The 16,762-nt window shown below is 40.6% G+C and overlaps 1 protein-coding gene across 3 annotated transcripts in view; it reads left to right on the top strand.

The window, feature by feature from the left end:
- Window positions 1–1,515, top strand: part of PDS5B (PDS5, regulator of cohesion maintenance, homolog B (S. cerevisiae)) — a 93,517-nt gene extending 92,002 nt beyond the window's left edge. For all 3 annotated transcript variants that reach the window (XM_010286564.1, XM_010286572.1, XM_010286557.1), the window contains one exon: window positions 613–1,515. In XM_010286564.1, coding sequence (XP_010284866.1) covers window positions 613–648 — 36 coding nt within the window. In that variant the 3' untranslated portion in view covers window positions 649–1,515. The remainder of the gene's footprint in view (window positions 1–612) is intronic.
- Window positions 1,516–16,762: the final 15,247 nt, after the last annotated feature.

Here is a 16,762-nt window from a genome sequence, read left to right as displayed (position 1 = left end):
TATATAGCTTTTGTTGTCTGTCTGCCTGAGTTTTGTAGTACTTCATGGGATTATGAAAGTATTCACGGGGATTAGCTCTTCCAGGTAACTCATGCCCATTCTTCTCACCTAGGTTATAAAGAAACATTACTATTATACAAAACAGGAACACAAAAAGAATAGTACTGCAAACTGTATGGCATCTTGGAGCAGAGTGCTAAACCAATTTCTTCCTCTTACCAGCATATGCAAATACGTTAAAATAAGTTTGTTTTTTATATTTATGTCATATAAATATGTTAGTAAAGTTAGTAGTAATACTAAAAATGTAGATGTGAATGCCTTCATGCTTTTGAACACATTTTTGGAGCATCTGAGTGTATGAAAACTCTGAAAAAGGAAACTAGATTATATTTGAATACTTGAAGAACACAGGCTCAGTAACATCAAAGTTATGTCCTGGTCATTGACTGAGACTTGTACCTGTGATAAAATGAGTAATGAATAACACTGTATACAGTTACTGAAACATTATTGCAAGAGTAAGCATTTTTTCCATTATAAAATATTTTTATTCTTGAATTTTGCAAAACTTTTCTGTAAAAACATTTAAAATACTTTTTCCCCAAACAGGTCCGTCGTAGAACTTCCAAAAGGGAAAGGCGATGATTGAGCATGTAGTTATCAGCCTTCCAGGTGAAAGCTTTGAAGAATGCTTTTAATATAAAGCTTGAGACTGAATGAAGCTGTTAGTGCACAAATGGGGTTGCTGAAAAAAAGACAAAACTTGTTTTACTGCCCCTGCATTTGCAGTCCCTAGGTCACAAGCTTTAGCCACACACATGTTGATATCATTAACTGTGGATTTTTGTGAAGTGTAATGTGCGCTGGCTTTGTAGACATATGAACTAAAGAAGAAAACAACTGTAAATAGTTCTTTTTTTAATGTTTCTGACTTCTAAAGTGCTTGTATAGCTTTTATCTGCGGCTTTAAACTGACAGTACCCCACTGTTTATTGGATCTATTGATTGAAAAAAACCTGAAAGAACAGAGTTTGTTGAAAATTGATCTCAAGCAATATCTGTCAGTGTTCGTATTTGTACTCTTGTTGACATTTAACTGTGAAAAAAAAAAAAATCAGTTGAACAAATAGTGCCACTTTCTTTTGCCACTGTTTGTTGAGAAGACGACAACAAGAAAAACGGTCTTTGTTTCCTTCGTGAATCTAACCTAGTGTTTACCTTTAGGCACCTACCTATCATCAGAGGTGCTAAATTACTTTCTTTTACAGTTGAACAATGTTGGATAGAATAATGCAAGGGATGCAAATTGTGAAAGAAGTGGTTTGACTTGTTTTACACCTCAGTATTGATGCCAGACTTTTCTGGACTTCTAGTGGCATTGAAAATTCAAAAAAAGATTTAAAATATTTTAATTTTAAAAGTGTGTTATTAAATAATGTACTGAATACCTTACCCATTTTATCTTGCCCTATCAGTTTTTATTAATCTACTGTATCAATAAAATTCTGTAACTGAGTTTTTAATAGTCTAGTATGTTAATGTGTATAGATATTTCCTTCTGAACATGATGTTCACAAAGACAAATTATTACTACATTATAATATGAAATCTGATATATAAACATTAGTGAAAATACGTTCTTATTGCAATGTAAAGTTAATCACAAAGAAAAATTTTATTGATGCAGTGTGTCTTTATAAACCTGTTCTTGAGAGCCAAGTGTTTTGTATTTTATAGTGAAGTTGCATGTTTATGAAAAATGTGCTGAAAATGGGATGTAATGTTTTTCGGAAACTCGTATCTAGCAGTAGTATATGGTAGGTTGCCTCATGAGAGAACCTTTTATTGAGAGTTTATTGTACCTTTCTGTTTTGTTTTTGGTTTTTGAGCCTCTTTTTTTGGTATGAAGAGCTAAGTTTTTGTTGAATAACCAGCTGTTGATTATTGCAGTCAAGGTATTCAAGATTTGAATGAAGCTCCATTTTTATTTTGTGCCGCCAGAGAGAGGTTGTCTTTTTGGTTTGTTTTTTTTAGGTATAATCTGCAGAAAAATAGAAACAAAACAGTTAAAGCAGTATCCTGTATGCATTTTTACAGTTTACAAACTGTCTTTGAACCAAAATGTATAGGTTAGTACACTATGCTTAGCCAAGCACATATTATAATTTCAGGTGCTGTTTTCCTTCTGGTTCCCTACAGTTGACAACATGTGAAAAAATCAATCTCTAACTTAGGAAAAATTTCTCTCATTGAATAATGGAGCATTTTCACATAATCCATCAATAAATAAATTATAATTGCAAGGTGGCCTGTAAAGATTAGAGGAAAGGATAATACTGAAACATTGATTTAGTGATTTCCAAACTATAAGATCACTAGTAAAGAAACCTTTAGAATTTTTTCATTATCCATTTTTTTGTTACCAATGGAAAAAGGTATTATAAACAATTAGATTATTCTGCCTCAGCTTAACATCCCCCTTGCCCCCCTCCAGTATTCAGCTTTTTAATATTTATACCTATAGAAATGAGAGAAATGCTGCCTAAAAAGGCAATTATGGTTAATTTGAATTGACTTTGAAATAGTTGGCACAGCGGAACTGGCTTGCTTATGCTTCAGCAGGGCAAATGCAAGTTGTTGGGGAGGGGTTCTGTGGTATGAAATGATTGAAAGCTAGCTTTATATTTTCCTTTTTGACAGAATTGCACTGAAAACATTTGTGGAAGATGTACCTTTTAAGTCCATTTTATACAAAAATATGAAAAATTGATGCTGAAACTGCTGCAGACTCCTGAGGCTTTATGTGCATAAATATGGTTAGGTTAAACTTCATTGAATATTGATGCACATTACTGATCATAATGTTTAATGTAAATTTAAGCTATAGTTTTGCAATTTAAATGTTGATTTCTTGAGTTATAATGTGTAATTCATTATTTCTTGAGAAATAGGCACAGCAAATATTTCGTTCTTATATTCAAACCTCTTCTAAGTTCATTCTCATCTCATATAAAGAAAATGAATATTTTATGTACTAACATTTTGAGATCTGCGTACAGTAGCTACAGTAGAGTATAATTATGTATAAAAGATAAATTGCTAACATTCAGTTAGCATGCTCTTCTGCAATGATAATGTTAAGTTTATAAAAATGTACTGTATTACATTAAAAGATCAAATTGAACTCACTGTAACAAGTTCCAGTATGAAATTTTTATGAGATTACCGAAGTATCTTGCTGTACTTGGCAGCAAATTAAGCTTATTTGTGTTACATTTTCTTTTCTTGCTGCAGTGCAACAGGAAACTTTCAGTGATCTGTAGCTCATAATGCAAAATGCAAACAGTGATTGTAATCTTGATACTAGTGTTTAAGAATAATTCACTCTGATTCCAGAAGCATGAGATTTTTTTACTTGTCACCAACTGAGATAATTAATATTTAGGGCTAGCTAATCCACTAATAGGAAGGAAACATGAAATTGCTTGAAAGTTCTGGTGTGAATATACCTCTTCCCCCGAGGATAATCTAGAATCCTGAATTAACTCTACTTGACTCTGCCAATTGACTTTATTTTCTAGCAAAATTGAACTCTTTCAAGTATTTTGACATTTGCTGTTTTGACGTTTTGATCTATGTGAACAAAAACGTTAAAATTTACAAAAAAGCAGTCACATTAAAGACATTTCCACTGAAAATGTCTTTGCTCAATTTGTGAGTAACTTGCAAAAAAACTTAGACTTGAAGTTTAAATTCTTCATTCTGGCGTAGCATTTGTCATTTGATATTCTAAAAAAAAAAAAGAAACAACCCACCAAAATTCAGTGTTGTGTGTGCAGTTTTCTGGATGATTTTTTTTTTTGCATGTGTAGGTTTTGACAGATTATCAAAGTCTGCTTTTGTGGACGCACACAATAGGTTTTTGATCCTGCAAGTTTACATCCCTGTGGGGTTAGTTCTTAAATGCATTCATCCTATGCAAATACAAGTACAAAACAAAGTACATTGTTCTGTTTGAATATTCTAACACTTGTGCACACAGGGCATGTAACGAAAAGAGCCTACATGTATCGTAAAACATCTATATCCCAGACACATAAAATTCTGAGTTTGTGGAAGGAAATTTTTTTAAAACTTGTCTGTGTTTAAGTATATATGTATAGGTATTGTAGAGATTGATACATCTCTACCTCATCAAGGTAGGTGCAGTACATATTTTACAAAGATGTTTTAAAGACAGACATTCAGATATACCACTGTGTTTGTCCAAGGCAGTGTGTCTATAAACACATGATTAAGATGAGTTCTAGATGGCCATCTCAGTAGTCTGATGGCTCTGTGAGGACCAAAATGATAAAATTCACCTGACCAAGCCCCTCTGTCCAGTCATCCCTCAGGAGGAGTAGAAGAACCTGAGTACATTCTTGTTTCCCGTTACGCTCACCAATTGCCATTCTAGTCTTTGCATCTTTGTTGGATGCTGCCTTTACAAAAAATGTTTACTAATTTAGGTGCAGTTTACGAATGCTGACAGAAGTGACTTATATTCCACAGACGTAAGTAGACTTCCTGCTGTGTCAGTAGGTTTGTCCAACATACTTAAGACACCTGCTTCACTTCACCCAGTACAGCCACTGGTATTTTGTTGCTAGTGGAAAAGTAAAAAGCTGAATGTTGGCAACTGGGATAGAAATACAGAAAAACTCCCACCCAATTTGCTTTATAAATTTCTTCAAATTCTGCTGTCTGAAAGATCTGACCTCTGTGCAGAGTTCAACAAGTGCCATGATATTTGTACAGGCAGGATAAACATCGTACCATACAGTGTGTGTATGCAGTAATGAAAAGGTTTCACGCTTGCATTTTTTTCAGTGCCTCACTACAGTCGTGATGGGTTTTTTAGTAGTACTTTCATTTCTGTAATAACGATGTATATTGTATATTCTTGCAAGATGGCAGCATCATATCATACCTGCATAAGAAGGAAGAAAGTCTCTCATTTGCAGGGGTAGAATCTGTATTTCAGTATGTCAATAATCATGTGATAAGTTGAAATGAGTTTTAACATGAAGTTGCTTTGGAGGATGGATAACATCATATAAGGTGGTTTATTTGCCTAGCTGTGTTTCTGATGCTTGTATCCTACCTCATGTATGTAGATACAAAGGAATGCAGTATTTTGAAAATCAAAGCAGTATTACTGAATACGCTGCCTGCTAACTTGGAATTAATGTTGTTATTTTTTTAAAATTGCAGTGCACAGATTTGTTATGTGGTTCTGAATAGATACAAAGAGCTGAAGGTTTAAGATACTAGACTCTGTAAGACTATGTCAGTATTGTTGCATTTCATTAATTTTCTATAGATAGACAACTAAATTAAATTTATGACCTGAAGTATAAGAGAACATGTGAACTTAGTAACAATGTAAGTAGTAGTATTGGTTGGTATTATAATATAAAAGAATGTGTTAGAATGAAACATTCTTGCCCTAAAAAGCTTTTTCTTTAATATGTGGAGAAAACACACTGATAATGTAAAACAGCTTTCTTCTAAAGTCATGGCACCTTGAAATAGTCTATTGTAGAATAGCTGGTGCTTTTGGTAGATACATTTTAAGCTTACAGGTTTCTGTGTTCCTTGTAGTATGTTTATATTCAGCAAAATGAAATTCTTGTAAACTAAAGATATTTTGAAGAACAGAAGAGTTTTTGATTCGTATGTAATAAAACAATAAGGCATTCATTTTAAGCAGCGAGGTTTTTTTTAGGCATATCTACAGATGCAGTAACGTGTTACATGAGTCTGATGTACACTGCCATTTCTCTGGAGCTTTTGACCTACAACATACTGCAAGGCAGTAGGAACTGCCTTTGTGTTTTCCCCAAAAGGCAAAGCATTTCAAAAGAGCTGGAGGAGGAGGGGAGAGAATAATGATGGTTTTATTTACCTTCTCTTTACCTTCTGCTATATTCTGTATGGTTTAGGTGAGGGAAGAACAATGGTGTGTTGAGTGAGAAGTGTGATATTGGAAATGAGTCATTAATTTGGAAGGTGCTAGAGAGATGAGTAAAGGGTAGGGAATCAACAGGTAAATAAGTTACTCGATACCAGATGACCAGTGATAGGAGTCTTCTATTCAAGATGAAAGCCTAGATGAGGGAAGCTAAATTAGTGATGGTGATGATGATATCATTATTTATTTAAGAGAGAAGAACTGGGATATGTTGCTTTCTTTGATTTGGAGGAAGAGGTTGGAGTGTTGAAATATATGTAAAAACACACATAGAATTGAGACTAGTGCCTGGAGTGTGTTTGTGGAAAGAGGGTGATAACTGCTGCTGAGGGCAAATGTCATTAGTAAGGAATTTGGAATAGTTAGGCAAAAGAGCATTCTGATCTCCATAGGTAGGAAGATAAGGTTAAGGCAATATCCATTTAAATGCAACACTAAAAAATAAGGCAAAAGATGTCAAAATGTAAGCCATCTGGAAACACAAGCTCTCAAAGCTGCCTAATAGCAACAGTCTTCACAGGTGCACGCTGCCAATAGTGGTATCAGTAATGATGCCTCCTACGGTGCCTCTCATTAAATCTTTCAATGTGACTTTTTTCTTAGCAGCTTTTTGTGAAACCCTGATGACCCAGTCGTTTCTACTAATTTCAATATACCTTCTTAGCAGCCTGGGATGGTTCTCCCCTTCTCTCACATATATATGTCCTCTCCTAGGGGACGATGTGTGTCTTATGCCCAGTCATTGCTTCAGTGGCCCTAACCAGCCAGGTTTCTGAATTTCTCTGGTTTGTGACATAAGTTCTTCACTGAGAAGGGTGGTCGGTCACTGGAACAGGCTCCCCAGGGAAGTGGTCACAGCACCAAGCTTGTCAGAGTTCAAGGAGCATCTGGACAATGCTCATGGTCATATGGTTTAGTTTTAGGTAGTGCTGCGAGGAGCAGGGAGTTGGACTTGATGATCCTTATGGGTCCCTTCCAACTTGAGATATTCTGTGAATCTAAATGCAGCCATCATGCTGCTTGTTTCACAGCCATCAAGTTGTGAAATAAAAGCAGTGGTCAGACTACTACCCAACTGCAGTACATATTGGAAAAGATGTGTACAACTTCTGTAGTTGAACTAGAGAACTAGTAGTTGAACTACTACATTTTGATATCTGTTTCCCAATATCTAGTGAACCAAGCTCCTTCCAAGGTTATAGTACTTATCCAAAATTGTGAAGCTGTCTTCCAATATCTGGCTTGCGTCATCCAGTGAAATGGCAAGTAAGGACTCCCCTGAAGCCAAAGTAGCCAACTCTGTGCTCCCAAACACAAAAAGGAGCATAAACCAAAAGGAGGAATAATTTTGAGGGATTTGGGCAGAAGTTCACATCACTTCTTGCTGTTTGTATTAGGGAAGAATTAGGCAAGTCTTAGGTAGGAACGTGAAAGAAAATTAAGATTATCACAGTAGGGAGGATCAAGTTTTGCCAAACTATTTTCTTGTATTCATGGGAAGAACAGGAAAAGTTACTCATACGTATCACTTCGGCAACTTTTCATTATTATGTACTTGGGTACTGTCCTGACAATTGTGTGACAGTGGGTTATAGGATATTATGCTCACTCTGCATGGAATAGTATTTTAATCTCTGCAAAGATATAAAAATTGATTTTGTTTTCTTCTTCCTAAGCTGCTCTGCTACTTGTAGTGTTTATTTTTTTTTAACTCTGGTATTTAATATCAGATCATCGTCCATTACCAGCTTTCCATTTTTGTATTTATCCAAAACAAGGAAATGAGACATGGTCATAACACAGAACTAGTGTCACTTAGTGCTATCATACTTAGTTTAGATGAAATACTTGATGTATTAGGAGAACACTTTAAATCAATACTGAATTCATTAGTTTGTTCAAAACTTGTGAGACTACCTTAGTTTCTATGCTACTATTTGATGTTGAATTTGGAACATAGTTTTCTTTTGTATTGTTTTCTGTTTATGCAAGTTGAGCTAAAAGAGCTAAGTATGATCTGCATTCAGAAGTCAAAAGCATTAATAGTGTAGAATATGTAGTGTGTTGCTGCTACATACCAGAGCCTTCACAGAAACGTCTTATATGTTGTTTCACCTCAAATACTTCTTTTCGGTGTAAACCATTTGCTTTCCTTGGAGCCTTTGGAGCTGTAAAATGCGTTTCAACAGTCAGGGCCTTCCTTCTGTTTGATACACATACGCTTATAACCTACATGTGTTGTTTATCCATATGAATACTTGGCAAAAAGCAGCAAACTGAAGGTGGAACTTTAAAATATTGTCTATATAGTATACATAGAATTGCAAAACTTTTGTTTCTGACTACATAGATGCATAATTACTAGAAGAACTTACTGCTTAAGGTTGGAGAATGTTTTTGCAGTCTTCAGGAGCCCTTCTACTCATGTTCTGTGTGTTTGTATGGACAGTGTGCCTAATGCCATGTTTTTTTCTTAAATTTCCTGATGAAATAGCTTTTTCTGTGCCATTTTTCTTCTGTGTATTCTGTTGTCTTGTTAGCAACTGATTCACTCTTAAGACTGACTTGACGGCCTTTACTGAGGAAGGTCATCTGTCTGCTGTCCTGACCCTACAGGGGCTCTTGTTAGTGGGGAATAGTTTTTGGGTGATGTTCAGTCTTTTTACCTTCATACTAAGAGAGAAAGGGACATGTCTCAAACCCTACCACTTTTTCAGGTCCCTTTACATATCTGAGTGGGCCTGGGCACATTCCAGTTCTCAGAAGAAACAACTTCCTGCATTGTTAGTACTAAAGACAGGGAACAATCTTCTGAAGATATCTCACCATATCTCAACACATTTCATTGTTATGTCAATATGCACAGAGAGATCTCAGCTCAAGCCTGGCCTATAGAGGCACAGCAGCTTACAAAAACCTGTCTTTTGAGCTGATGTGGCTTTGGCCTTCCCAAGCAAGCATCTCATGGGTGGTCTGGAGGTCACTGGTGACTTTGCTTCTGTACCTAAGGAAGCAGTACCATTATTACAGTTCCTAATCTTAGCAAGAAACAGTAGTCCTTAGTACTGAAGCTGTCCCTGCTTAGGACCCACCACCCTATTTAAATTCAAGACTCATGAGGACTTCTAAGTAGTTGTTAAGTATCTGGGTCATCCCATTTTGTTATAAAGGGACTAAAAAACCCTAAAGTGTTCTCAGTTTAAATTCCTGGGATGAATAACTAAGACAACTGGGGTGCTTCTCAAGGTGGATCCCCTATTTGAACCTCTGGATTCCATTTTCTTGGTAATGAAATGAAATGTTCTTAATAGCCATTACCTCTGCTAGACACAGGGAGATGCTTACCCTCACATCCTTTTCTGTTGTCTTTCAGCCACATTTCTCCATTCCTCTGTCATGTTCATTTCAAAAGCAGTGGGTGTTTCATCTCTGCCAGGAAACTGCTTCAGGTCTTTTTCTCGTGAGCCTTTTGCTTTTAGGTCCAATTTGTCTGTCATAGTCTTGATATCAGAAGACATTTTGATTTGTTTTTTTTAACTGCATAGATTCAGACCTTCAGACATCTTATAAGCTGTTCATTTCCCCTGCAGGTGTTCTGTCTAGGTGTTCCACTGTTTCTAACTAGTGACTGTACAGGATAGTAGTCTGTGTCCAGGCCTTCTATGAAATACTTCTAGGAGGTCAGTGGTCAGAGTGGGTTCTCTCTGAAGAGACTCAGAGCAGTGCTTTAAGATCTGCTGCGTTCTGGTTATCCCCTGTGCATCTCTGTGCAGCGTCATCCATGCTTTTGTGAATCTAAAATCAGATTTCAGCACACAAATTTCACCACTGGAACTGATGGGGGTCATCTGGCACACTGATACTACACAGCGTGGTGGGGTTTTTTTGAGAACCTTCTCCGGTGCTTGATAGTAGCTAACTGCTAGTAAACTACTAACTGCACTGAAAATGGTACAATGTTTTTATGGACTGCATGCCAACTCACTTGAAGAAAAAGTTAGTTAGTGTATGCATAATGGGTGATCTTTGAGAGACATTAGCATTCTATTTGTTTTTCCGTTCCTTTGGTATCTACTGAGGGAATCGAGTGCTCCCTCAGTAAGTTTGCAGATGACACCAAGTTGGGTGGGAGTGTTGATCTGCTGGAGGGTAGGAGGGCTCTGCAGAGGGATCTGGACAGGCTGGATCGATGGGCAGAGGCCAACTGTATGAGGTTTAATAAGGCCAAGTGCAGGGTCCTGCCCTTCAGTCACAACAACCCCGTGCAACGCTACAGGCTTGGGGAGGAGTGGCTGGAGAGCTGCCCGGCAGAAAAGGACCTGGGGGTGCTGGTTGACAGCCGGCTGAATGCGAGCCAGCAGTGTGCCCAGGTGGCCGAGAAGGCGTCCTGGCCTGTATCAGGAATAGTGTGGCCAGCAGGAGTAGGGAAGTGTCCATGAGGGACGTGTTCAAGTCCTCATGGGAGAGCAGAGTCCACTGTTGCTCTCTGTAGCAGGCAGCATCTGAGTTCAATAAAAGATTGGCAGTAGCCATGGAGAACTCCTTAGAATGTAAGTGTGATGTGCTAAAAGCAAAATCGGCACATACACTCTGTCTTGTTGGGTTTTCTGTATCTTCTCAATTTCTTTTTATGTTTCTGCCGTGGGTTGCCATCTGCTCTATACTGTTCCCTCTTGTTAGTGGTGTCTAAATAGTGCAAATACAAATGAGGAAAACCAAGTTGCTCTCAAGAAGAAGCTTGTCCAGAACTCTTAATGTTCTGCCTGTTTTGTCAACAGCAGACGCACTCTGCTCTTTGCGGTATGTTCACTGGCCCCTGAGGCTTTGATGAACAGTAGTGATGAAAACCAGCCCCCGAGAAGGAAAGTTCGTCTCCCACCATCCCTGGAACATGCACCTGTTTGCACAGATCTGCTGTGGCTGAGAGCCAGAGCAAGAAGAAAACTTATAACAAATGAAAAAATGGTGGATTGGAGTAAGGGAATAAACACACTTTCCAAACCCTGAAAATATCCTAGGAAAAAAGGAGTCCAAAAGAAATGCATTAAAAATGCAAACTTGCACATTCTTGTAGATGGTCTTTAGGTAATGCACTGAATTTGAGATATTGGTGGTGTTTGGGTGATTTATTAAGAAATTAAAAAGAAATAGTATATTAATAAATAAAAAAATAGAAGTATTTCAGCCCTCTCCAAAGAGGAGTAACTTCACTGAACACTGCATGAACTGATACCCAGTGACCAAGTCACACAACACTTGCTCTCCTGAAGGGAAGCACGTTGCTAGAAGGAGACTGGCAGCAGGTTTAGATTGTAGTATCACTTAAACAATCCCCTCAGTTTAGCGAGCTTGTGGATCAAGATTAGCTTGCTAGTCACAGATTTAAATGTGCCATAGTGGGTGGAGCTGGGAGATGAAGAGGTGATTCCTGGGGTGGGAAGAAGTTGCAAGCTGGACTCCCTCCTGGGCATGGCCCAGGTGGTAATCCATCCAGGATTTCAATCCAGGCCATATTTGAATTAGATGATAGGGAATGGGTGGTCTGGCTGCTTACCCCAAAACATGGAGATCTTCTCTTGCACCTGTAAATAGCCTTGTTCTAGACTTAGGAGTTTTCAGTCAACCAGGTGGGTAGAAACAGTGGTTGGATGATTGGACTGTTGAGGGCAATGCTTCAAGGGCTACTGTTACTGTCTCAAGGTCAAGTAACAACTGGGTGCCACAGGGATCTTTCCTGGGATATGTTATGTTTAACATCTTTATTAGTGACCTGGGGGAGATGGCAGAGTTCATGAAGTTCCGAAATGACACAAAATGGGAGGGGGCAGTCAATATGCTGCTATACAGAGGCACCTAGAATCTCGGGAGCAATAGGACCACCTCATGAAATTCAGTAAGGACAAATGTGAAGTCCAGCCCCTGCTCAGGAAGAACCCTTGGCGACGATACAGTGTCGGGGACTGACTAGTTTGGGTAGCAGATCTGCTGCAAATCACCTGGGGGAGTTGGTAGACAGGATTGTGGGGTGTATTAACAGGCTTAATACAGGCAGGTGATTAGGAGTGGTGATTATCCCTTTGACTCGGTAGTTGCTAGACCATGTGTAGATACTGTGCTCAGTTTTGGCACCCCCCCCCCTCCCGAGCATGAAAAACTGATAAATACCTGTGAGTTCAGTGGAGGGTCACCAAGGTGGTCAGGGCCTGGAACACAAACCCTGTGAGGGGAGGCTGATGGAGCTGGGCGTTCAGCGTGGGCTTGGGGGACCTAAGAGCAGCCTGGTGCTACCTGCAGGGAGGTTACTGAGAAGATGGGCCCAGGCTTTTTGCAGCAATGCGAGGAGGAAGGGAGACAAAGTCAGAAGCAGAACCTGAGTGTAAGGCTGGAGGCAAGGAGAAACTTGTGAAGACAAACTGACCAGAATGAGATCAGTCAAGCAGTGGAACAGGTTGCCCACAGAGATTACACAGTCTCCCCTGGAGATTTTCAAGAACCAGCTGCGTAAAAGCCCTGAGCAACCTGGCTGCATGGCTGACCCTACTTTGAACTGGATTTTGGACTAGAGACCTCCTGAGGTCCCTTCCAGCCTGAATTATCCTATGGTCCTGTTCATGTGGCAGCACAACTTAGGAAGTTGTGAATCATGAAATAGAGAAGCTTCCCCTGGCTTGGCACATTTAGGTCATTCTATTACAGATTGAACTTTTAGCATCACTGTAAATGAGTGTTAGCATAGTTTAGAAGATAACGAATACAAAACTAATAGATTGGTTCATCTTAATTTTTCTGACTTGTGATTATATTTAAATGTGGTTTCAGAACAGCTTATCATACTTTTGTGCATGTATATCTGCCTATATATCTGCATGCCTGCACACATGCAGGCAGCCTGAAATCAGGTTTTTACTTCTAGCTGACTTCTGGTTATTAGTACCTGGAATGTATGCATTGTTGTATTAATGTGATATGTATTATTATTATTATTACAAGTCATGTAGTATATTTAAGGCCCTGTATGGCCATGGGCTTAAATCATGGTTCTCCTAATCCACTGAACACTAAATTGAAATGTCAGATACTATGGTGGACTTTGGATCTAAGTAAAGAACTACTTTTAGCATAGTCAGGTTTGTTTAAAGAATTTTAAAATTATTTCGTAAGGCAAGATTAACATTCCTCGGTAGATGATTGCCAGCACTGAAGGCAGACTCGGGTTGCTGGAGACACATTTGAGGAATTGCCCATCTGTCAGAGGTGACCAACAGGCACAGCAGTCCGTACAGCAGTTTCTGGCATCTGCTTTGAAATCGTCTGGATGTTCTGAGAGTTTCTGCTGGGGTTGGTAGAGGACTTCCAGAGCCTTTTGAGGAGCATCAGTGAGCTGCTGTATGTGAGGATACTGCAACCTCGAACAGGCCTGGCCTGTTCCTGAAAAAAGGGGGGCTCTGTGCTCCTGTTCAGCTGGTTCCTGGCCGAAGCAGACGCACACCTTTCCAGCAGGTATGGGGCAGCCCTTCACAAGCACTGGCTGGCCGAGAACACAGCTCTCCATAGCAGCAGTTAGTGCAGGACAGAGCCAGGGACCTCGCTGTGGGCAGCAGACATGTGCCCTGCTGTGGTGAGGATGTGCCACCGGGGACAGACCCAACGGCTATTGGGGCAACTGTCCCTGCAACATCAGCAGCCACAGCCCAAGTGCAGCTCCACAGGGCTGGGGCTGTTAGGGACACTGGGGACCTCTCACCAGGGCTGGGGAGATGGGCTTTTGCCCACAGGAGGTGCATGCCTGGGAGGATCTGTGTGGACAAGTAGCAGAGCTGTGGGAGAAAGGCAGTGGCTGCACAGCATCAGGGATGACAAGAAAGATAACTTGGACCTTCTCCAGCACCCTGCAGGTGCAAAAGCCTGAAATCCCCAAAAGCTGCACTCAGGGAGGTACAGGTAAGAGTCTGTTGGGTGTGAAAGCAGGACTCCCACAAAGGCTGGGAGCTGGTGTCTTCTGGCTCCAGAAGCATGGCTCCTGCTCCCTCTGCAGATCTGCTGCTAGGGAAGAGATGCAGTGTCTGGCAGCAGATGAGGGGCTGGAAGATCCCTCCAGTGCAGCTCAGTACCTCAGCTGGTAGCACTGGGATAAAGCAGCAAATGGCAGCAGTGGCAAACTCCATCTCCTTGACCCAACCTGGTATCTAGGGAGGCTTGCCCGGGGCTTGGATCCTGCTTTTCCATGTGGACACCAACAATGTGCCTGGGGAGACTAGGAGTGACAGCAGAAATGGCAAACCACCATCAAGTAATAGATCAGGTTGGCAAACAAAGGGAATCAACAAAACAAGGCCTGAAAGAGGCCAACTTTGAGAAAAGGAAGTACCTGCAGCAGAGCTTTATGGGGAAAGGTCTCATGTCTCCTGGGAAATTGGAACAACTGCACGCCCCTCTGAAATGCCTGTACGCTAATGCATGTGGCATGACGAGCAAACAGGAGAAACTGGAGGCCTGCGTGAGTTGCAGGGCTATGATCCAATTCAGATCACAGATTTGGTGAGTTAGCTTACGTGACTGGAGTGCCACCATGGATGAACACAAGCTCTTAAGGAGGAGGCGAGTTGCCCTGTATGTGAGTGCAGCAGGGGTGCACGGAGCTCTGCGTGGGGTGGATGAGGAGCCAGGTGGGAGCTTATGGGTCAGGATTAGCAGGCAGGCCAACATGGGTGACATTGTGGGTGTCTGCTACAGATGGCCTGATCACTAAGAAGTAGTAGCTGAGGCCGCCTTCAGACAACTGGAAGAAGCCTCATGTTTGCAAGCCCTAGGCCTTGTGGGGACTTCAGCCACCGGAGGTTCCTTCCAGCCTCAAGTGTTCTGTGATTCTGTATTACACTCTGCCTTCTAGGAAACCTGCAATGAAAATACCAGTGTGAAGTACCGGACAATTACATACGAAGATGAGTGTTTGCTGCAATTGAGGACACGGAGATGATTTATCTCATTGTACAAGGACGAAGGAGTATGGATATCTGGAGCTTGGCTGTGCCTCATCTGCCATATTCTTCCCCTTTAATAGGGATGGTAGTGTTTTGGCTACCGCAATGTGTGTGGCTGCTTATAGCGGAGCGAGCAGGTTAGACCTTTCCTTTTCTACCATAGGAAGACAAAATTTTAGCTCCTGCATCTTCAACAGAAACACTGCATTGCCTTCTCTCCAGCAGTCTTTTTATCCCTCTAACTTGGCCAAATCACGAGATTGATGGCAGAGCTGCTCTGCTGGCAAGAACTGGAGATAAAAGGCTGATGGAGCAGCCTCTACCTCATTGCAAAAATGCTTTATTTGAACTCCTGCTTTGTTTTTTCACCTAGTCCTCTCCTATGCACTTGAGACTTCCCAAGAGTTACGTTCATGGGCGAGAGGGATATTTTATTAAGCAGACACAGTACCATAAGCAGGACTGTTTCCACTAATATGGGATTCCCTAGAGATGTCTGTGTGTTCCTTCTCCATCATAGGTCTTACCCACTGAAGAAAAAAAAAAACCCGAACAAAAACAAACCCAACAGGCCTTTTCCTGTGTTACATATGTAATAGTTATTGGCAAGGATTTTAACTTTCCTTCCCACAAGAATGGCTTAGGGTTTCTTTTAGGATGTGGGAGGTGCGAGTGTGTGTGATGTGAATAGTAGAAACCAGGTCAAGCACAAGAGTTCATGACCGAACAGCATTTGTTGGGGGGAGAGGCTCAGATGAAAGAACAGAAAAGTAGTTGCACTGGGAACCTGTACTGTAGCAGAGACACAGACTGACTCCAGTAGTGGCCAGAAATGGGTGCCTAGGGGAGAATAAGAACAGGATAAGAGTACATAGTAACTCCCCCAGACATCCCTGTTGCTGTGAGCTATTTTCAGTCCAGAGGATTTCCTGAGCTTGTTGAGGTTTAACTGTTTATTAACTTGCAATGTATCTGTCTTCCAAGTCCAGTCTCCCTTTCAACCCACAAAACCCACAAGTGCAGGGTGCTCCTTGGCAAGCAGCCATTGTGTGAAATGTTTCTGAATCCAATTCCTACTACCTTAATTTGACCATTCCTGGTTCTGATGGCAGAGGACATGCTGAATGGTCAGCCCTTGACCAGCTTCCTCATACCACTTAGACCTTTACAATACTGCTGCGGTTATCTGTGTTTTTGTTTTCTTTGAAGGCTATAAAGAAGACATCCCATGTTTTTCAACAAAGACAGCAAGGATAATCAAACTTTTCCAGTTCTGCTATTTCATTTTGACCTGAGGAGACTGGAACTACCCCCAGTTTTGGCACAGTGATGGTTTTTTTCCTTCTAATGATTCCTACCACTGGGTTTTCTTCTTTGAGCACTGAGCTGCTGTTTTAATGAAAGTTTCTACCAAAATGCCAAAGTCTTGCTCATGAATGGTTAACAGCCAGTTGAGGGTATATCAGGAAAATTCCCTAGCTATGGGAGAAGTTTAATTCCTCCAGCATGGATTGCAATCCTCTGCCTTAACCAAGGAAAGTTTAAAATGGCAGCAAATGTGAGGAGGAGAGACAGCAATTCCTCACACCTTTGTTTCCTTTAAATGCTGGCTGCTCTTTTTTGCCTCTGACAGCTGAGCCCTCTTGCTTAGGGTCATGAGCACTATTTGAGATAGAGGTGTTTGCACTGGCCCCAGTGTAACAGAAGTAGTAGGTGAGCCGCCACATCATTGCTTGCCAATGTGACGCCCGTCTACAGGAAA

Source organism: Phaethon lepturus, unplaced genomic scaffold, assembly GCF_000687285.1.
Source record: "Phaethon lepturus isolate BGI_N335 unplaced genomic scaffold, ASM68728v1 scaffold1440, whole genome shotgun sequence".
Classification (NCBI taxonomy): domain Eukaryota; kingdom Metazoa; phylum Chordata; class Aves; order Phaethontiformes; family Phaethontidae; genus Phaethon; species Phaethon lepturus.
Note: the sequence above shows the minus strand (reverse complement) of the source record. Positions and strands in the feature narration are given on the sequence as shown.